The sequence below is a fragment of the Hyla sarda genome, chromosome 10 (genome assembly GCF_029499605.1).
Source record: "Hyla sarda isolate aHylSar1 chromosome 10, aHylSar1.hap1, whole genome shotgun sequence".
NCBI classification, from domain to species: domain Eukaryota; kingdom Metazoa; phylum Chordata; class Amphibia; order Anura; family Hylidae; genus Hyla; species Hyla sarda.
In genome coordinates, this window is record NC_079198.1 from 31932967 (window position 1) to 31955683 (window position 22717).

Consider the following 22717-nt stretch of genomic DNA (forward strand, 5'->3'; position numbering starts at 1 on the left):
ATATTATGATAGAATTTCCACCAACGCGTTTCTGCCACCGTTTATGGTGGCATCATCAGGGAGGAATATATAACTATCTTTCTATTATCCAGATAGGTACCACAAAATATATAAAAATCAATTAATGTATATGCCAAAGAAACCTAAAAAGGAAAGCATAATAACGATTTTATATAAAATCGTTATTATGCTTTCCTTTTTAGGTTTCTTTGGCATATACATTAATTGATTTTTATATATTTTGTGGTACCTATCTGGATAATAGAAAGATAGTTATATATTCCTCCCTGATGACGCCACCATAAACGGTGGCAGAAACGCGTTGGTGGAAATTCTATCATAATATCTGTCACGATTCGGCTGGCAGGAGGTGGATCCTCTGTGCCAGAGAGGGATTGGCGTGGACCGTGCTAGTGGACCGATTCTAAGTTACTACTGGTATTCACCAGAGCCCGCCGCAAAGCGGGATGGTCTTGCAGCGGCGGTAGTAACCAGGTCGTATCCACTAGCAACGGCTCAACCTCTCTGACTGCTGAAGATAGGCGCGGTACAAGGGAGTAGACAAGAGCAAGGTCGGACGTAGCAGAAGGTCGGGGCAGGCAGCAAGGATCGTAGTCAGGGGCAACGGCAGGAGGTCTGGAACACAGGCTAGGAACACACTAGGAAACGCTTTCACTGGCACAATGGCAACAAGATCCGGCGAGGGAGTGCAGGGGAAGTGAGGTATACATAGGGAGTGCACAGGTGAACACACTAATTAGACCAACTGCGCCAATCAGTGGCGCAGTGGCCCTTTAAATCGCAGAGACCAGGCGCGCGCGCGCCCTAGGGAGCGGGGCCGCGCGCGCCGGGACAGGACCGACGGAGAGCGAGTCAGGTACGGGAGCCGGGGTGCGCATCGCGAGCGGGCGCCACCCGCATCGCGAATCGCATCCCGGCTGGGGGCGGTATCGCAGCGCACCCGGTCAGTAGATCTGACCGGGGCGCTGCAGTAGCGAGGATGTTGCGAGCGCTCCGGGGAGGAGCGGGGACCCGGAGCGCTCGGCGTAACAGTACCCCCCCCCTTGGGTCTCCCCCTCTTCTTGGAGCCTGAGAATCTGAGGACCAGACTTTTGTCTAGGATGTTGTCCTCAGGTTCCCAGGATCTCTCTTCAGGACCACAGCCCTCCCAATCAACCCAAAAAATTTTTTTCCCTCTGACCGTCTTGGAGGCCAGTATCTCCTTCACGGAGAAGATGTCAGAAGAACCGGAAACAGGAGTGGGAGAAACAAGTTTGGGAGAGAAACGGTTGATGATGAGTGGTTTAAGGAGAGAGACATGAAAGGCATTGGGAATACGAAGAGAAGGAGGAAGAAGAAGTTTGTAAGAGACAGGATTAATTTGGCACAAGATTTTGAAAGGACCCAGATAGCGTGGTCCCAGTTTGTAACTGGGGACACGGAAGCGGACATATTTAGCGGAGAGCCATACCTTGTCTCCGGGAGCAAAAATGGGGGAAGCTCTTCTTTTCTTATCGGCAAACTTTTTCATGCGAGATGAAGCCTGTAAAAGAGAATTTTGGGTCTCTTTCCATATGGTGGAAAGATCACGAGTCACTTCATCCACAGCGGGCAAACCAGAGGGCAAGGGAGTAGGGAGGGGGGGAAGAGGGTGACGGCCGTACACCACGAAAAATGGGGATTTAGGTAACTTCCCTAATAAAAGTTTGAATCACCCCCCTTTTCCCATAAAAAAAACTGTGTAAATAAAAATAAACATATGTGGTATTGCCGCGTGCGCAAATGTCCGAACTATAAAAATATATCGTTAATAAAACTGCTCGGTCAATTGCGTATGCGCAAAAAATTCCGAACAATATAAAAATTGTACCGAAACAAACTTCAGAACACGGCGCAAAAAATGAGTCCTCATTCCAGCCCGTACGTGGAAAAATAAAAAAAGTCATAGGGGTTAGAAGATGAGAATTTTTAACGTATAAATTTTCCTGCATGTAGTTATGATTTTTTTCTGAAGTACGACAAAATCCAAATATATAAGTAGGGTATAATTTTAACCACATGGACCTACAGAATAAAGATAAGGTGTCATTTTTATCAAAAAATGCACTGCGTAGAAACGGAAGCCCCCAAAATGTACAAAATGAAATTTTTCTTCAATTTTGTCGCACAATTAATTATTTTCCCGTTTCGCCGTGGATGTTTTGGTAAAATGACTAATGTCGCTGCAAAGTAGAATTGGTGGCGCAAAAAATAAGCCATCATATGGAATTTTATGTGGAAAATTGAAAGCGTTATGATTTTTAGAAGGTGATGAGGAAAAAGTGAAAATGCAAAAACGGAAAAACCCTGCATCCTTAAGGGGTTAAACAAGTTCAATGTGCAGAAATGAAACAATAAAGATTGCACTTTAAAAAATAAGTTAGGAAATTGTAAAATTAGTTTTTTTGGAGGGTTACCCAAGAGTAACCTATAAGTAAGTGGTTTAAGTTTCCCCCCTCCTTTTACAAGTCTCCATTAGTTTCTGCTGGCTATATGTATTGTATACTTAGTATTTGTCACAGCAGCATGTACCCGTGTATTAGGTAGTTGTGCTGGCTATTTTTAATTTTGTTTTTGCTGTGCAATTTAGGGGGAGCGACACTCTCTGTAGCAAGACCGGGAGGTTTTTTAAATAGTGGATCCAGCATGTCACCCAGTCAGAGGCTGTATGTCCAGCAGAGTTGAGTGGATTAAGCATGTTAGGTCCCATCCAAAATGAGGCCACCTCCGCGTGGTGGATAGGGGACACGTTTTGATAAAAAAGTGCACTACGAGCCTCCGTTTTTTTTACCAAGAATGCTGCTGCAACCTTCTTTTTTGACTACTTAGATCTAGGTATGTGGTAGTCACGTATGAGGGCCAAAAAATGCGCTACAGCAGCTTAAAGAGGTATTTGAGTACAACACCAGCCGGTGAGTATTTTTGCCCGATCTTTCACAGTATCTAGGCTCATGACAGATTAACCCCTTAAGGACCGGGGTTTTTTCCGTTTTTGCATTTTCGTTTTTTGCTCCTTGCCTTTAAAAAATCATAACTCTTTCAATTTTGCACCTAAAAATCCATATGATTGCTTATTTTTGCGCCACCAATTCTACTTTGTAATGACGTCAGTCATTTTGCCCAAACATCTACGGTGAAACGGAAAAAAAATCATTGTGCGACAAAATTGAAAAAAAAAACGCAGTTTTGTAACTTTTGGGGGCTTCCATTTCTACGTAGTACATTTTTCGGTAAAAATGACACCTTATCTTTATTCTGTAGGTCCATACGATTGTCGTACTTCTGGAAAAAATCATAACTACATGCAGGAAAATTAATATGTTTAAAATTGTCATCTTCTGACCCCTATAACTTTTTTATTTTTCCGTGTATGGGGCGGTATGAAGGCCCATTTTTTGCGCCATGATCTGAAGTTTTTAACGGTACCATTTTTGCATTGATAGGACTTATTGATCGCTTTTTATTCATTTTTAAATGATATAAAAAGTGACCAAAAATGTACTATTTTGGATTTTTTTTGCGCGCACGCCATTGACCGAGCGGTGTAATTAATGATATATTTTTATAATTCAGACATTTCCACACGCGGTGATACCATATATGTTTACTTTTATTTTTATTTACACTGTGTTTTTTTTTTATGGGAAATGGGGGGTTATTCAAATTTTTAATAGGGGAGGGGTTAAATGATATTCATTCACTTTTTTTTTCACTTTTTTTTTTGCAGTGTTATAGCTCCCATAGGGACTTATAACACTGCACACACTGATCTTTATCATTGATCACTGGTTTCTCATAGGAAACCAGTGATCGATGATTCTGCCGCATGACTGCTCATACCTGGATCTCAGGCACTGAGCAGTCATTCGGCGATCGGACAGTAAGGAGGCAGGTAGGGGCCCTCCCGCTGTCCTGTAAGCTGTTCGGGATGCCGCAATTTCGCCGCGGCTATCCCGAACAGCCCACTGAGTTAACCGGCAGCTTTCACTTTCGCTTTTGGCTCAGCTCTGAGTGCGCGGCTAAAGGGTTAATAGCGCGCGGCGCCGCGATCGGTGCTGGGCGCTATTAGCGGCAGGTCCCAGCTTCACTATGACGCCGGGCCCGCCGTTATATGATGCAGGGTTACCGTGTAACCCCGCGTTATATCCCGGGAGCAGGACCAAGGACGTACCAGTATGTACTTGGTCCTTAAGGGGTTAAAGGTACAAAATAGTACACTACTTAGATGTAGGTATGTGGTATGCACTTATGGGAGCAGAAAAATGCGCTACAGTACACTTAAAAAATACATATTTGGGCACAACACAGCCGGTGATTATTTTAACCCCTTAAGGACTCAGGGTTTTTCAGTTTTTGCACTTTCGTTTTTTCCTTCTTACCTTTTAAAAATCATAACCCTTTCCATTTTCCACCTAAAAATCCATATTATGGCTTATTTTTTGCGTCGCCAATTCTACTTTACAGTGACATTAGTCATTTTACCCAAAAATGCACGGCGAAACAGAAAAAAAAATCATTGTGCGACAAAATCGAAGAAAAAACGCCATTTTGTAACTTTTGGGGGCTTCCGTTTCTACGCAGTGCATATTTCGGTAAAAATTACACCTTATCTTTATACTGTAGGCCCATACGGTTAAAATGATACCCTACTTATATAGGTTTGATTTTGTCGCACTTCTGGAAAAAATCATAACTACATGCAGGAAAATTTATACGTTTAAAAATGTCATCTTCTGACCCCTATAACTTTTTTATTTTTCCACGTACAGGGCAGTATGATGACTCATTTTTTGCGCCGTGATCTGAAGTTTTTATCGGTATGATTTTTGTTTTGATCGGACTTTTTGATCACTTTTTATTCATTTTTTAATGGTATAAAAAGTGACCAAAAATGCGCTTTTTTTGAATTTGGAATTTTTTTGCGCGTACGCCATTGACCGTGCGGTTTAATTAATTATATATTTTTATAGCTCGGACATTTACGCACGCGGTGATACCACATATGTTTATTTATTTATTTTTGTACACTGTTTTATTTTTTTTTATGGGAAAAGGGGGGTGATTCAAACTTTTATTAGGGAAGGGGTTAAATGACCTTTATTAACACTTTTTTTTAACTTTTATTTTGCAGTGTTATAGGTCCCATAGGGACCTATAACACTGCACACACTGATCTTTTACACAGATCACAGGCGTGCATTAACACGCCTGTGATCAGTGTTATCGGCGCTTGACTGCTCCTGCCTGGATCTCAGGCACGGAGCAGTCATTCGCTGATCGGACACCGAGGAGGCAGGTAAGGGCCCTCCCGGTGTCCTGCAAGCTGTTCGGGACGCCGCGATTTCACCGCGGCGGTCCCGAACAGCCCGACTGAGCAGCCGGGTCACTTTCATTTTCACTTTAGAAGCGGCGGTCAGCTTTGACCGCCGCTTCTAAAGGGTTAATACCGCACATCGGCACGATCAGCGATGTGTGGTATTAGCCGCGGGTCCCGGCCGTTGATGAGTCCACTTAGCTACCTCTGTTCCTGCTTCGGCCTGGTGCTGTGTAACCACACCTCTAGTGAAGATGTCACTAGAGGCAGGGCTACACAACAAGATGACAGAGCTGGAAGAAGGGTTCAATGCCAGACTCTGTTCCCATCATGGATTTTTAGCATGCCTTTTTTTGTAATTTAAAAAAAATATATGTTAAAAACATGTTAAAAATATACCATGGAAACAGACCCTTTATGCCAGTGTTTTATGCCTTCAGATGTGTGTACAGTTAAAAGGTAAGTATGCATGCAGAAAAAAAATTACACCTACTTGGATAGCATAGGATAAATCAACAACGTAGGATAAATGAACGTATCACAAAGGGGATACTTAAAGTCTGCGAATATAACTAGAATTAATGCATATTAAATAGTAGTAAAATTGCAGTAATACAAAGATAAGAGCAGGTGAAAACAAATGATGGAAAAAAAAAAATTCCACTGGACTACCCCTTTTACCCCTCCCCCTATTTTTCACCTACCGATTTTGGCGGTTTTATTAGTGTATAAATATTCTGTGTATCAGACAAATGTTATGCCAATCTGAAGGAGGGTGCTGAACCCGAAATGCATTATTGGTAAATAAATATTGCGTTTATATAATCTCATCTTACTTGTGAATCCATTAAGAGGATTAGTGCCTATAGAGGGATTTTTTCATTTTATTGCTGTTATTTCCTGTAGATGGATCTCAGTCTACCTCCATATGCCTACAAAAGGAGAAACTTGGAAGGTGGAAGCTGAGACCGTGCTGTCATAGGATATGGACAACTCCAAGATATAAGGTAAAGATGCTTTATTCTTAAAACACACGCAATGCATTTCAAAACATCCTTACCTTATAAGAATAAAACATCCTTACCTTATATCTTGAAGTTGTCTATATCCTATGACAGTGCAGTCTCAGCTTCCACCTTCCTAGTTTCTCCTTTTGCATATCATCACATCCACGAGTCGGCGTGGGAAGCCGCTGCAGTCTTGTAGTCCATTTAACCCTTGAGAGCGTTGTGCCTTCCTAGCACAACCGAACCAGGTGAGCAAGTTTCTTCTACAAATACTCCTTCACCGCTAGTTCACATTGATTCCACACAGGGAGTGCTCCGTGTTCCTTTGATTTTGTCTCCATATTCCTAAGGCTCAGCAACTCCTCTGGACTTCCCCACATTTTCTTACCCACTGAGCTTGGGTTATATGTGCATTTGTATTGCGCTCCAGGTGAGCATAATACAATATATTATTTTCTTATCATCGGGATAATGCACTAGGCGCCTTGTGTGGCCCTTTTTTGTAATTGTTTCTCACCAGCCTAAATAACATCAGCCTGTTACCTCCTAGGCCCAGGAGCACAATTTTTGATGCTCCCAGGCTCTTGGTGTCAGCTCTTCCTGGTATTCCTGTAGTGTTGGATACTGGGGTAATAATTGCGCACTAGCACTAACTGTTTTTGGGGCTAATGATAAGCCGTAACTTACTAATGGATGCCATTGTCAATTAAAAAACAAACAAAAATCAAGTTAAAACATCTGTATTAAAAAAAAAACACTCCCTCAAAGCCCTCGTTAACAGTTTTTACAAAAGAAAAAAAAAGAAAAAGAAAAAATACGACAATACTGGTCTCCGTCGTACTCTTCCACATTATCTGAAATAAGAAGTAAAAAAACACAAAAAATGGGTTGGTACATTTTGGGTGCCCTTTTCCAGGGACAGAGCCCATAATGTGAATTCAGAAAACAAGTTGTTGGAGAACACTGGAAAAAAGGTCTGTTCACATTTTACATTTTTAACATGACATACTTAAAAATAAGGAATGCTAAAAATGCAAAATGTGAACAGATCCTAAGTTACTACCCTCATTCCAGCTCCAGGCTCAAGGGGAACAGAGAGGGGTAAGAGGACTTCTGATCACAGTATACAGTCATCTATATCGATGGCTGTATACTGTATATTGTCCAAGAAGTTACCTAGCACTGGTCAGCAGCGCTTGTTAAATCTTTCTTTCTGGGCCCCAGCATGGCGGCCAGCATGGAATTACAGTAACACGGATCTGTAGAGATCACTGGCTAACTGTATTTTTACAAAAGAGTCAATTTGAGCTGCATAGATCCCTGGTTTATTGTATGTTCTTGCTGGGCTGTATACACGCTTACACAGCACTGCCCCACTAGGAGCAGGGACTGCTGTCAATATAGTGAGGGGAGTCTAGGCTCTGATACAGTATACAATGTTGCCATATGCACTGTTGTAGACCGTACTAACAGCTGAGGTAAGTAGTGATGCACAAATGCAGCAAAAGATTGTGGCAGTTTTTCTTGTGATTTTTCTGCAATTTTTTTTAGATATAGAAAAATGCCAGAAATAAGTTGTGTGGAAATGTAGCCTTACATGGTAAAAACATCTATAGCAAACATTAACTAGACATGACAATTGATATATGTAAATATTACAGTAAAATTAGATAATCTTTTAATATTTTATAACCCACCAAGTATTTTTTAGTGGTCTGTAGCTATGGGGGTGCATAGGCAGCAGCTGCACTAAAGGAACTTAATGGCCTCTCTCTTAAAGGGTTACTCCGCCCCTAGACATCTTAACCCCTATCCAAAGGATAGAGGATAAGATGTCAGATCGCAGGGTCCCGCTGCTGGAGACCACCGGGATCTCGGCTGCAGCACCGCGCTGTCATTACTGCACCGAGCAAACTCGCTCTGTGCGTAATGACGGGCAATACAGGGGCCGGAGCTTCATGAAGTCATGGATCCGCCCCCTCATGACATTATGGCCCGCCCCTCAATACAAGTCTATGGGAGGGGGTGTGGTGGCCACCACGCCCCCTCCCATAGACTTACATTAAGGGGACGGGATGCGAAGTCATGAGGGGGCGGAGCCATGAAGTCACGATGCTCCGGCCCCTGTATCACCCGTCATTACGCACAGAATGAGCTTGCTCTGTGCAGAAATGAAAGCGGGGTGCTGCCGAGATCCCGGGGGTCCCCAGCAGCGGGACCCCCTCGTTCAGACATCTTATCCCCTATCCTTTAGATAGGGGATAAGATGTCTAGGGGTGGAGTACACCTTTAATGCCACATGAGAAGAAAACCATTTTATACATGGTACACGGTAAGTGAGGGGGTGTATGTTAGAGCTATACATGGTGTATGTTGCAACATGTCTAAGAATAAACCTTTCTGCTTACATCTACTTCCTTCCTAGCATTTACTGACTGAGCTTCACACAGCATTTATCAACATGGTCCTGATCATTCTCTATTTTATTTGTAAGTATTATTTTTTTCTTGATCATTTTATGTGCTATTTATGTGCATATTAGAAGTGTGATCGTTTAGGGGTATGTATTGCTAGCATTGTTGCTAATATATCATAATAAGTTCATAATACATTTTCCTAATCAGAAGTGCTGCCTGATCCCGAAAAATTAGAACATAATGGGGGGTATTTATCAAAGGATTTAGGTGTGTTTTTTCACGTAACTTTGGCGCAATACTTTGGCGTAGTGTTTTTTGCGCCAAAGTTTGGCGCATCTTCTCCACTCTAATTTTTACAACTTTATCAAAAATCACACTGTCCTGTGTGTGATTTCAACTTTAGTCAGTAATTCATCATTTGTGCCAATCGATCTTTGGCGCAATTGTGGCGCAAATCCCATTTTTTTTGGCGCAAATCCCCACCAAGAAATTTTGCACATGGAAAACACACTTACCAATGTCAGAAAATGTAAAGGCGTCAAAAATACATTAAACTTTTTTTTTTGTGAAAGCAGCAACGCCTCCAGGGCTGCTCAATACTATCCTGTGACATAGTTATCTCTGAGGAACCTTCACCCTCCGTTGAGCCAGTATTGGACATGGCCGCACAGGTTCAGGAAATGTAAGCACTAAAGCAGTGATCTCCAACCTGCAGACCTTTTAGATGTTGCAAAACTACAAATCCCAGCATGCTGGGAATTGTAATTTTGCAACATCTGGAGGTCCGCAGGTTTAAGACCACCGCACTAAAGTAACAAAAAAACTACCCAAGTTGAAAATAAAATCCATGTCACATGGTGGCTATAAACCCCACAAAAGAAAATAACTCATGTCGCTTGCTGATATACTGCAGGAGGGACTCCGAAATGGCCGCTCTACAGGGTAAAATACGCGTCCTCTGTGGTGGTAAGTTCTGTGTAAAAGGTGCTGTGAACAGCTGATTTCAACATTTGAGCCAAAATTACTAACAACATGCACCAAAGGATAAATTTGGTGCATGTCCACGAAAACCAATGTGAAAAAAAAGGGTAAAAAGAAACTGTCAACAGGCAAAATTTATAAATACCCCCCAATAAGTAAATAAAATGGTAAATTAATTGCCACAATTTCTTTTTGAACTTTGATGATTCCAATACAATGATGCTGTTGTTTATAATACAATCTTATCTCATTTGTGTTTGATACTTCCTCAACTTATTTCTTAAACTTTAGTTTTTTATTTGAGGTAGTCAGGGCTTGTTTTATTGCAGCATGAATTATCACTGTTACGTATAATTTATAGATTAATATTTTTTCCATTTTTGGTGACATGGAAAGAAAAAAAAAAAAACTGTAACACTCACGTTTCAGTAGACAGGAACTCCGGTAGATGTGGATCTGCTGGACCTGTGTGGCAGATGACTCGGACCGTGCCAGGGAGCGGAGTCTAAGGTGCCGCTGGTCTTCACCAGAGCCCGCCGCAAAGCAGGATGGACTTGTAGCTGCAGATGACACCCAGGTCGCAACCCCTGGCAATGGCTCGACCGCACAGGCGGCTGAGGAGATGCGAGGCACAGAAGGGATGAGACAACTCGCAGTCAGGATAGCTGGAGGTCAGGGCAGGCGGCAAAGTGGCGAAGTCAGGACATAGCAGAAGTTCAGTAGGCAGGTGGCAGAGAAGCAAGGTCAAGGTCACAAGAGCAGAAGATCTGGTACACGTCAAGGAAATACTAAGGAACGCTTTCACTTGGCAACAAAGATCCGGCAGAGAACTGAGGAGGGTGGAGGAATTTATAAACAAGAACCAGGGGGAGACACTAATTAGCGTACTGGCCCTTTAAACCTTAAAGCTCCGGCGCGCGCACGCCCTAAGGGACGGGGACACGTGCGCCGAAGCATCGAGGCAGAGGCAGGCGAGACACCCAGATAGTGACGGAATGGGGCTCGCATGCGGGTGCGTCCCACAATGCGCGTCCCAGCCCCGTCAGCAGCAGGAGGTAAGGGGACCATGCGCTCACGGCCAGCATGTGAGGCAGGAGCGCATAGCGTAACAACAACAATTTCATAGTCAGGACTTAGCTAATGCCGGACATCAGAGATTACATTAACCCTTCAGATGATGTGATCAAAGTTGATTGTGGTATCAAAAAAGTTTAACAGAGACTCACTTATGTTTTTATGTCTCAAAAACTCTTAGATAACGGGCCTTAATGCACGATTGATATGCCACTTTGTTCAGACCATGCACCGGTATATGGGAAACTAGAAAGTTTTGATAAGAGAGTAAAAACATTCTCATGACAATTAAAGGATAACTTATTAAGGAAGGAGAAATGTGTATTTGAAATTAAGTATACAATTAAAGAGTTCCTGGAGACACACTTAAATGATATATCAGTTATACCGATAGTCCTGGACTGGGACCAAAAGTAGGCCTCGGCATTTCAGAATAAGCAGCCCATTTTGGTCTTGGATGTGGCTATGAGGAGGCACATAGTTGGGTATAATAAGGTACATAACAGAAAAAAAACATATACTGTATATCATATATACATGCTATGCAGGCTATGGTGACACGGTGGATTTCATTTAAAAAAAATGTGGCCACAAAATCGCAAAAAGAATTGCGTCCATATTTTCAATACCAATGTGCTTTATATAAGCATATGGGAAAGTACAGGCTGGGCCATTTATATGGACACACCTTAATAAAATGGGAATGGTTGGTGATATTATCTTGCTGTTTGTGGCACATTAGTATATGTGAGGGGGGAAAGTGTTCAAGATGGGTGGTGACCACAGCGGCCATTTTGAAGTCAGCCATTTTGAATCCAACTTTAGTTTTTTCAATAGGAAAAGGGTCATGTGACACATCAAACTTATTGGGAATTTCCACGCACCGGCCTATAACACGCACCCTCATTTTACCAAGGGTATTTGGGTAAAAAAAGTTTTTTACCCAAATAACCTTGGTAAAATGAGGGTGCGTGTGTGTGCATGCGTATACCCCGATACACCCCCAGGAAAGGCAGGGGGAGAGGGGCCGTCGCTGCCCGCTTCTCTCCCCCTGCCTTTCCTGGGGTCTAGAGCCCTGCTGCGGCTGCTTCTCTCCCGCTGGCTATAGCCAGGGGGACAGAAGCGGCGCCGGCAATGGGGCAGCGGCACCGATAGCCAGGGGGAGAGAAGGGGCAGCGGCACCCATTGCTGGTGCCGCTGCCTCGTTGCCTCCCCCATCCCCGGTTGTATAATTACCTGTTGCCGGGGTCGGGTCTGCGCTGCTTCAGGCCTCCAGTGTGCGTCCCCTGTGTCGTTGCTATGCGCGGCGCGGCGCAATGACGAGTGACGTCATTGCGTCTCGCAGCGCATAGCAACGATGCAGGGGATGCACACCGGAGGCCTGAAGCAGCGCGGACCCGACCCCGGCAACAGGTAATTATACAACCGGGGATGGGGGAGGCAATGGGTGCCACTGCCCCTTCTCTCTCCCTGGCTATCGGCGCCGCTGCCCAATTGCAGGCGCCGCTTCTCTCCCCCTGGCTATCGGCGCCGGCAATGGGGCGCCGGCACTGATAGTCAGGGGGAGAGAACGGGCAGCGGCACCGATAGCAAGGGGAAGAGAAGGGCCGGCAGCAGTGCTCTAGACCCCAGGACAGGCAGGGGCAGAGAAGCCGGCAGCAACGGCGGTCTCTGCACCTGCAAAGCCGCTGCAGTTCATTGATTTAAGCGCCCGCTTTAAATCATTAAACTGCAGCGGCTTATCGGCGTATAACACGCAGGTAGACTTTAGGCTATAAATTTTTGCCTAAAAAGTGCGTGTTATACGCTGATAAATACGGTATTTACAAGTTTCTGACCACTTATAAAATGTGTTCAATGTGCTGTCCCTTGTGTTAGATTGTCAATGCAACCCTCTTCTCCCACTCTTCACACACTGATAGCAACACCGCAGGAGAAATGCTAGCACAGGCTTCCAGTATCCGTATACACTGATATATACTACTATATACACCACAGGAGAAATACTAGCACAGGATTCCAGTATCCGTAGTTTCAGGTGCTGCACATCTTGTATCTTCACAGCATAGACAATTGCCTTCAGATGACCCCAAAGATTAAAGTCTAAGGGGGTCAGATCGGGAGACCTTGGGGGCCATTCAACTGGCCCACGGCAACCAATACACTTTCCAGGAAACTGTTCATCTAGGAATGCTCGGACCTGACACCCATAATGTGGTGGTGCACCATCTTGCTGGAAAAACTCAGGGAACATGCCAGCTTCAGTGCATAAAGAGGGAAACACATCATCATGTAGCAATTTTGCATATCCAGTGGCCTTGAGGTTTCCATTGATGAAGAATGGCCCCACTATCTTTGTACCCCATATACCACACCATACCATCAATTTTTGTGTCCCAAGAGTCTTGGAGGGATCTATCCAATGTGGGTTAGTGGCAGACCAATAGCGGTTGTTTTGTTTGTCTCTTCTGCGGTGTTGCTATCAGTGTGTGAAGAGTGGGAGAAGAGGGTTGCATTGACAATCCAACACAATGGTCAGCAAATTGAACACATTTTATAAGTGGTCAGAAACTTGTAAATAACTCATGAAAGAATAAAGTTATGTTAAAACCAAGCACATCATTGTTTTTCTTGGGAAATTCCCAAGTTTTTCATGACCCTCTTCCTATTGAAAAAACTAAAGTTGGATTCAAAATGGCCAACTTCAAAATGGCCATGGTCACCACCCATCTTGAAAAGTTTCCCCCCTCACATATACTAAAGTGCCACAAATAGGAAGTTAATATCACCAACCATTCCCATTTTATTAAGGTGTATCCATATAAATGGCCCACCCTGTAATTGTCTGTGCACACAATGGCCCTCATTTACTAAAGTCTCTTTTTCTCGGTTATTGCGCCAAATTTTTTGTCTCAGCTCAGAGTGTGTTTTTTTTCACTCTGAAATGGACATGTTTTATGCAAAAATGGGCGTTTTACTGACAAAAAACAAAAATTACTCAGAGTACTTCGAAAATCAATCGAAAAAAAGTGTGAGTTTGCCTCACACAATAACCGACAGCCAAGAGGCCGAGTGAAATTCCAAAAATTGAGTGATTGATAACAAGGGACTGTTTGCCATTGTGTTTTGTGCGAAAGTAACTTGTTTTATAACCTGAAAACATTTTGTACTGTTAAAAACTTTTATGAATAAAACATTGAATGCTTTTTTTTTCCTTTTTAACACACTTGCAATATTATGTTTAAAGGGGTTCTCCGGTGCTTACACATCTTATCCCCTATCCAAAGGATAGGGGATAAGATGCCTGATCACGGGAGTCCCGCTGCTGGGCACCCCGGGATCTTGCACGCGGCACCCCGTTTGTAATCAGTCCCTGGAGCGTGGTCGCTCTGAGTCTGATTACAGGCAACCACCGGGCCGGTCTCACACAGTAGTATTAGAGCCTTCTTTACACCACACAAGAGAGGGATGATCACTGTGATGTGTACTGTAAAAAAAAAAAAGAATATTCGTAATTACGAATATATAGTGCTATATTCGCGAATATTCGCGAATTCGCGAATATGCGATATCCGCGAATAAAATTCTCATTGCGAATATTCGCGAGCAACACTATAGGTGATAAGATGTGTAAGCACCAGAGAACCCCTTTAACTCAATTTTACACCCAAGCTGATAAAGAAGAAAAATAACTGACATGTGCGACAGAATACAGTAACCCCCCGACCTGCGATGGCCCCGACATATGATAAAATCGACATACGATGGCCTCTCAGAGGCCATCGCATGTCGATGTCAGCATTGACATACGATGCTTTTATATGTCGGGGCCATCGCATTAACTGCTATCTGACAGCGCAAAATGCTTAAGCTGCTGTCGGATAGCAGTTTAAGCATCCCGGGCAGGTTCGCCTACCTATTCCCGCTGCTCCGGGTCCACTTCGTGATCCTCCGGCGTCTTCTGCATCTTGCCCGGGGTCCGGGCCTCGCTTTCTGGCGTCGTTATTACGTCACTACGCACGCCGCGCCAGCGCAGCAGCGTAATAACGTCACCAGAAAGCGAGGCCCGGACCCTGCAGAAGATGCGGAAGAAGCCGGAGGATCGCGAAGAAGAAGCCGGAGCAGCGGGACAGCATCAGGAGCCCCTTGGACAGCATCGGGAGCGGTGAGGACCTGGTCCAGAGCGGCGGGGACAGGTGAGTACAGCTTCCTATACTTTACATTGCACGGATCCCTCAACATACGATGGATTCGACAAACGATGGGTCGTTTGGAACGAATTACCATCGTATGTTGAGGGGCCACTGTAGTAAATAATGCTCTGAGCTGTTGGGTTTTCCAGAGCTCAAATCCACCACATTTTATGCAGAAACATTAGTAAATTTGCAGGTTTCTTTAGAAAATGTAATTTTTTTTTTGAGACATGCCCTTTTTCTCTGATGACCAGACCACCAGGGTTTTCTGAGTAAAGTGGAGAGTCAGTAGGGTTTTTTGGATCTCTTGTTAGAAATTATGGAGCATTACACATGCGGCACAATAAAACCTACAAAATCTACTCGGAAAAGCCTTAGTAAATGAGGCCCAATATGTAAAAAAGGACATATTTTCTTACAGCTGTGTAAATAAGTGTGTGGTAGTGGGGTGTGTGGTGCAGAGCAGATGTTGTTACCCTAGGGGCAGATGACATTAACCTCTTCTATTCGTGATGTCAGGGCATGGTTTAGCCTATAACCACTTGAAGGTATACCGCTGGATCCTTGGCTAGGCACAGGGGCAATAAAGACTTCTATGCCAATTTACGGACAACAGTAGCTTTACTGAGGGTAGACAGTCAATTATTTATTTATTGACTTCGGCTATTAATATATTTTTATTAATAAATGAATCTGAACAAAATGAATTACTATCATATATTGAATGTAGTTATCTGAAACACTAGATTGCAGTAGTCTTTTAATGGAGCTGAATGCTGACTGAAAGCTCTGGCTGCAGAAGCTGTGAGGTGAGTGACGTGCCAGGAAAATGGATGCTGATCACCAGCCCAAGCACAGGAAGCAGGGACACCACAGAGCTGTGCCTGAGGTAAATGAACAATTGGACAATAAATTGTAAAAAGACAGTAACAGGGAAAAATATATGAAAAGAAAGTAGTTAAGAATAGAAATATATATATATATATATATATATATATATATATATATATATATATATATAAAGAGAAAATAGGGATGAAAAGGATGAACATTTATAGAAATTGACAAGGGATAATATATATATATATATATATATATATATATACTGAGAAAATGAATTAAAACAATGAGGGAATATATATATATGTATATATATATATATATATATATATATATATATTATGATTATATATAAAGAGAGAGAGCAAAATACTGTACTTATCTTAACCATTAGCAGCAAACAAAGAAGAGGGGTCCTTATATTCACCTAGACTGGACCATTACTGATTAAATACTGAACTTAAATTGCTGCTTCAGCTTTTTTCTTGTGAACTGTTTATTAACTCCTTATTTGCTGCTATCAATTGAGTAAAGAAAGAATTTAGCATAATGTGAGTCTCCTGTCTTGTTATAAAATCAGTGTTATTGGTGCTCCATCAGTGCAGGCTGCCATGGCTTCCCACACTATTGGAGCATGGTCAGACAAGCCAGAGGGACCCTGTGCCTGTCCGCTGAGCAAGTTACCGTGATTTCACTGCAGTAGTTCTAATCTGCTCCCTGAGCTAACCCCTAACTTATTTTTAAACTTATAGGGGGAAATTTATCAAAACCTGTGCAAAGGAAACGTTGCTGAGTTGCCCATAGCAACCAATCAGATCGCTTGTTTCATTTTGCAGAGGCCTTGTTAAAAATGAAAGAAGCACGCTGATTGGTTGCTATGGGCAACTGGGCAACTTTCCTCTGGACTGGTTATGATAAATCTCCCCCATAGACACCACATTCAACATTGATTGCAGTGTTTTAAGAGCTAGTGCTGGACATCACTCTAACTAGTGATGCTCGGCATTAGCTATGGGTTCCAGCTCTGCTGATAGCAGCCGGGACCAACTAGCTATGAAGCAAGCCCAGTTCCTTGAGTGCACTTCATAGTTGGGGAGCAGGTGCAGGGTGTACATTTACACCCCGTGTCCCTAAGATGATACACATATACAGCCCCATATACACATACACTACTCCCATACACAGCCCCCTATACAGCCCTCCATACACACATACACAGTCCTCCATAAACGCATACACAGCCCCCATATACACATACACAGCCCTCTGTACACGGATACACAGCCCCCATATAAACATGTGATGTCCCAGTACAGGATATGGTCCTACAGTCCTGTCTGATTGAGTCCCTGTACGTCCTCAGGGCTCTACTGCATTGTTCCCCCATAATGTGAGTAGGTTATATATTAAGAGCAAAGGACCTTTGATGTTGGTCACATGATTGTTAGTCACATGATAATGTTTGTCACATGTTCAAGTCATATATTTGTTACCCAGAGAGCACCAGGTGACCCGCAGTTAGCCTATGGGCTCCTTGCTCAGCCCCCATTTATAAGAGGGGGAGGTACTGCAATCTCTCTCTTGTGTTTCACTTTCTGCTGAGGTCAAGTCCAGTACGGACGTCTCAGGGTCAGTGTCCAGCACATCTGGAGGCCTCAACCTAAATTGCAGCCACAAGTCAGTAAATCAATTCATCTTTATCTGCTGTCATCATCTTCAGTCAGGTCAAATCAATTGTAGTCAGCATGGTCTGCATCTGTAGTTTCTCCAGTCACTGCAAGTCCCAGCAAGCTGTGAGGTCTCCTGTGTTATTGGTCACCTCCCTGGGATCCTGGCCAAACTGTATAGACTGTATCACTTGTCTAACCTCAGTAAAAGCTACTGTTAACCTTAACCTGGCTTTGGACTATTATTTGCCCCTGCCTAACCTAGGACTAGCGGTTCTACCTTTGGTTGGTTACATAGGCAAACCTCGCCCTGGCATCACAAACCCGAAGGGGTTAATACCATCTATCCCTAGGCAACACCATCTGCCCCTTACACCTCACCTCACACCCCGTGACTCACCACTAAACTTTTGGCGTCATGAACAGGATTTGGGTGTGTGCCATATTCCACAAAGCCACAAGTCCTCCCCCCTAATCTGAACTGTGTCCGAGAAAAATCGCATGACAATGTGACAGAAGTTTGCACCAGAAAAGTGTATGTGACTGTTGTTACTACAAAATGTTACTGGTGGTGCTGGTGAAATAGAGGAGGAGGTGAAGGAAAGACTGTTAATTTCCATTGCGGAGTGTACAAAGTCAGTACCTGAAAGGGTTAAACATATTCTGGAGTCTCCCGCGCGTGAGCAGCCGCAGCTCCACCCTGTCAGTCCCCAGCGGTGATGCCTCTTCAGTGTGCGAGGAGGAACTAAAGATTCGCCCCGTGTTGTACAGGGGAAGACTTTACCAGCAGGACCAAACTGAAAGTTCCCAGGGCGCAGCCATATTGGAGGTGTTAAGGAGTGGCTCCTTGTAGGTTGGCTCTGGTTAGGCCTTGAATGTGAGTGACTGCCGCTGCTAGTATATGCAGTGTCGGGTTTGGTACAAACTCCCTCTCAGCAGACGTGGGAGGGCACAATAGCAAAGGAGTTTCTTTATTTTGGAGAAAACAACTGTTATATAGGGTTATCAAAGGGGGAGGTTGTTTATCATATAAAAATCATCATGTTAAATTTTGATTGGTTAACTAAGTATATATATGTTCATGTATGCATTTATTAATTATAGTCATGCATAGCTATATGATGCAGGCTACCTGTTTATGTCAAAGATTCGATTTGTCCGTTAATTTCCACCAGCTGCATATTTTTCAGTTAAATGTTATTTCTCCTTTTTGGACAATGAAAATCTTCTTTCTTGCTTCTTGGGCGTTGTCCCAGAGAGCAGGTTCCATCTTGGTTACAAGCAAATAGCAAGCTGATATATCTGATAATGATAATAATGTTTTTCTGCAGCATTAGTAAGAGTATACATGTATATTCAATCAATCAAAATCATCATAATCATTCTTAAGAATGGTTCCGGCGGCTGCATCCGGCTCCACTGTCCCCAGTCAAGCACCAGCAGCAGCGCAGACTCTGCACATACTAACGATCATCGCAAGTAAGTCTCTGGTGCCGGTGGCTCTCTGCATTAAGCCTCTAGTGCTCAGCAGCGTCACCGGGTACTTACCACATCGGGGGGAAGTGCCAACCAGAGTGTTCCCGTCAGTCAAGACTAAGCTGCTGCAGCACCTCGTCAAGCATCTTAAAGGGACAGCACACTCAAGTCATCTTAAAGCGACAGCGCACTCAATTCCTTTTAAAGCAACAGCGCACTCAATTCCTCTTAAAGCGACAGCGCACTCAATTTATCTTAAAGTGACAACATGCTCAATTCTTCTTAAAGTGACGGCGTACTCAAAAAGTCTACAAAATGTCAGCATCGGTATTCATGGGGAACCCTGTCCTCCCTATCTACAATGGAGACCCCTTCACCCTGAGGGATTTCAAGGAGAGGATCAATAGTTTTTTTTTGTCTTTTATTCTCTCCCTCCTAATCAACAGGTGCAGTTGCTCACAGGACAGCTACAGGGACGAGCACTAGAGGAAGTCCCCACCCCCCCCCCACCTCCAAAAATGTGACTGTTGATCAGATCTTTTAAGGACTCTACCAGGTATTTGAGTCACATCCTCCACAAAGCTATGTCTCCAGTTTTATGAGAGGTGACAGAAGCCAGGTGAGACTTTAAGAGCTCATGCTGTCGCCCTACAGAATGCCCTAGAGACAGTGGTATGATGCCTGAGATGGTATGACGCCTGAGCAGGGCAACAAGGTGTTAATGGAAAAGTTTATCGATGGGGTTCTTAATAAGTGGGACAAAGCCCAACTGAGAATGTTAGCGGTCCAAAATCCCAACATACCATTCCCTGCTTTCAAGAGACTGGCTATACAAGTGATTGAGTCTGGGATTGAGTTAGAGGAAGCTTGTACATCCCTTACACCTGTCCAAGAGCCACAAGAGGCGGTACCAACACCGTCACCTGTCCCCGCCTTGGTGTCATCTACTTTGCCAGTCACCGCAGTCCAAGCAACCCTGTCAGTCACTGCAGATTCAAAAATACAGCGTATTAAACAAGACCTTGCACAATTGACTAAGGTTATCCATGAGCTCGCCACCCAGCCTACTCCCCTCTCCTGTGAACAATCCTTGCCTAGAGAAACCCCCTCTGCTCCTGCCACATGTAATCCCAGTTACTGTTCTCCTTCACCCGGTAAATATTCTGGGAGTAATAGACCCTTCTGTACCCACTGTGACAAGACTGGACAATGCACTGGTGGGGTTTAAACGGAATTCCCTCTGGGGTCAAGGACCAGCCCCCAGGGAAACAGCTAGCAGTCACAACTCCCGAACGCTCTAAGTCAGGGCTATCATGTTATGTCACCTCTTGCCCCTATGTAAAGATTATTGTGGAAGGTGTAAAGTTGGAGGCGTTGATAGATACAGGGTCGCAAGTGTCTACTGTACCTAAAAATGTTTTCTGTAAGTATTGGGATGCTCGTTTTTTGTGTGAGCCTGATGATGTTGACCTGAGAGTAGTGGCGGGTAACGGGCAACCAATACCCAGACATGGATATTGGGAAACAATCATTCAGTTAGGAGAGCACGTACTTAGATGGCAGGGAGTGATGGTAACTAATATGTCAGGGGTCTGCTGAGTTTATACATGTAGAAACTTGAAATTATATTCCTTGCATGCCTCTCTCCCATACATGTACCCTTCATGCGAGGCCCTACAGGCAGAGTAGAAGTTTGCCAACCAGCAATGTGAAATCTGCAGAGTACGAATCCAAGAGATCAGGTCGGTGAGCTTACAACCCAACACAGAGACAATCATCTGGTGCCATGCCCTTCCTGGAGTAAGAAATAAGGACTATCAATCCCTGCTAAAGCCTGTGCAGTTGGAAGATCATTCCCCGGTCTGAGCCGCAAGAAGCCTTGTCACAGTTACCAATGTGAGAGTTCCAGTCCGGCTAACAAATCTGTCTGATGTTGCTACAGTCTTACTTAAATACACCCCAGTCACCCAGCTGTATCTTCTAGAGTCAAGGGACATCTTAACAAAAGGCAAGGAGGCCCAACAGCGGGCGGCCCAAGTGACTTTGAGATCTGCTGCAAGTTCCCCTGAGCCCTGGTGGGCATAGCTACAAGTGGGAGACAGAACCACTCAGAGAGATCAAGTCAGTGGAGTCATCAAGGTCGCAAAGAGGCCCCACAAGGCTTTCAGTAAATACCCCACAGACTTTGGACATATATCCATATGATCCAGCATCGGATTCTGACAGGCAACAGCCCACCTATCCAAGAAAGACACCGTCCGGTCGCGCCAGGCATGTATAAAACCGTTAAGAAGATTCTTGTTGACATGAAGGACGCGGACGTCATTCAAAAGAGTCAGAGTCCCTGGGCGGCGCCCCTTGTCTTGGTCCAAGAAGAAGGATGGGACCATCCGTTTTTGTGTTGACTACAGGAAACTGAACAATGTCACAAATAAGGACACTTATCCCCTTCCAAGAATGGAAGAGTCACTTACAGCCCTCTGGTCGGCTGTCTACTTCTCCACCTTGGACTTAAATGGGCACTGTCATCAACTTTTTTTTTGATATGTTGTAGTACATATTTACTACAACATATCTCTAATATATATTCATTTTTTTTATTTATTTTTTATTAATATGTTTAAATTTACATTTGAAAACCGGCCACTAGGGGTCTCCCTCCTAGTGGCCGGCTGCAGGCTGGCGTGACGTCACGCCTTAATTTGGACCAATGCTGGCCGGGCAATCTGTCCGAATTCATTCAGCCTGTGCTCGCTCCCTGCCTGTCAATCAGACAGGTGGGAGCGAGCGCTGAGAGCGCATTGGCTCCCTGGACTCAGTGGTCTGACTTTTGCATGGGTTCGGAAATCTCACCTCACACCGGCCACTCCTCCCGCACATGTCGCCGCTGCTGCTGCTGCCTCTGCATGCCGCTCATGAACTCTACACTATCTATTTATGTTTTGGGGAGAGCAGGATTTGGGGTTTAAACACGGGGGTTGGGGGAGAGCGGGGTTTGGGATTTTAACACGGGGGGGGTGTTGTTTTCAACAAAGGGTGCCTCCAGCTGTTTCACACTACAACTCCCAGCATGCCCTGACAGCCAATAGATGTCAGGGCAAGCTGGGAGTTGTAGTGGTGAAACAGCTGGAGGCACCCTGTATAGGTGATCTAAGGGCGGAAGTCACCCCCCCTCCCCCCAGCAGGCATCAGTGACGTCGAACCTGCTGGGGAAGTCTGCCTGCGACAGAGGAAGCGACTGTTCTTGCACAAAGGATTGTTGTACCGAGACTCTTTGGATCCAGTTTCTGGTGATCGATTTCATCAGATTCTGGTTCCCCGAAGAGATGCGGCAATGGTCCTCAACGCATACCATGATCAGTCTAGACACTTTGGAGTCCATAAGACCGAGGCTACTGTCAGATGAAGATTCTACTGGTTTGGGATGCGGAGCGACATCGAGAAATGGTGCAGTGAGTGTACCGTCTGCAACGTCATCAGGAATGGATGAAAAGACGCAAGAGCACCCCTCCATTCCATCCAGAGAGAAAGTCCTAACCAGTTTGTCGCGCTAGACCATGTCAAGTTGTCTCCTACTCTGTCAAGTTGACTCTGGTATAATAATGTGGGGTCCTTACTCAATTTAACATAGGTGAATGTGTCGGATAATTATTGCATGGCTTCCTGCATGTAGGTTGTTTTATCCATAACTAACTGTGACAATTCTGTT

At 44.2% G+C, this 22717-nt stretch overlaps 1 protein-coding gene across 5 annotated transcripts in view; it reads left to right on the forward strand.

Annotated features, from left to right (window-relative positions):
- The first annotated feature begins 8787 nt into the window (after positions 1-8787).
- The window catches only part of FCAR (Fc alpha receptor), a 74104-nt gene continuing 60174 nt past the window's right edge, over positions 8788-22717 (forward strand). For 2 of the 5 annotated variants that reach the window (XM_056542685.1, XM_056542686.1), the window contains exon 1: positions 8788-8849. In XM_056542685.1, the coding sequence (XP_056398660.1) occupies positions 8822-8849 (28 nt within the window). In that variant the 5' untranslated portion in view covers positions 8788-8821. Of the gene's footprint in view, positions 8850-15831; positions 15915-18224; positions 18410-22717 lie in introns of those variants that run through there. The other 3 variants (XM_056542689.1, XM_056542688.1, XM_056542687.1) reach the window with 3 other exon arrangements.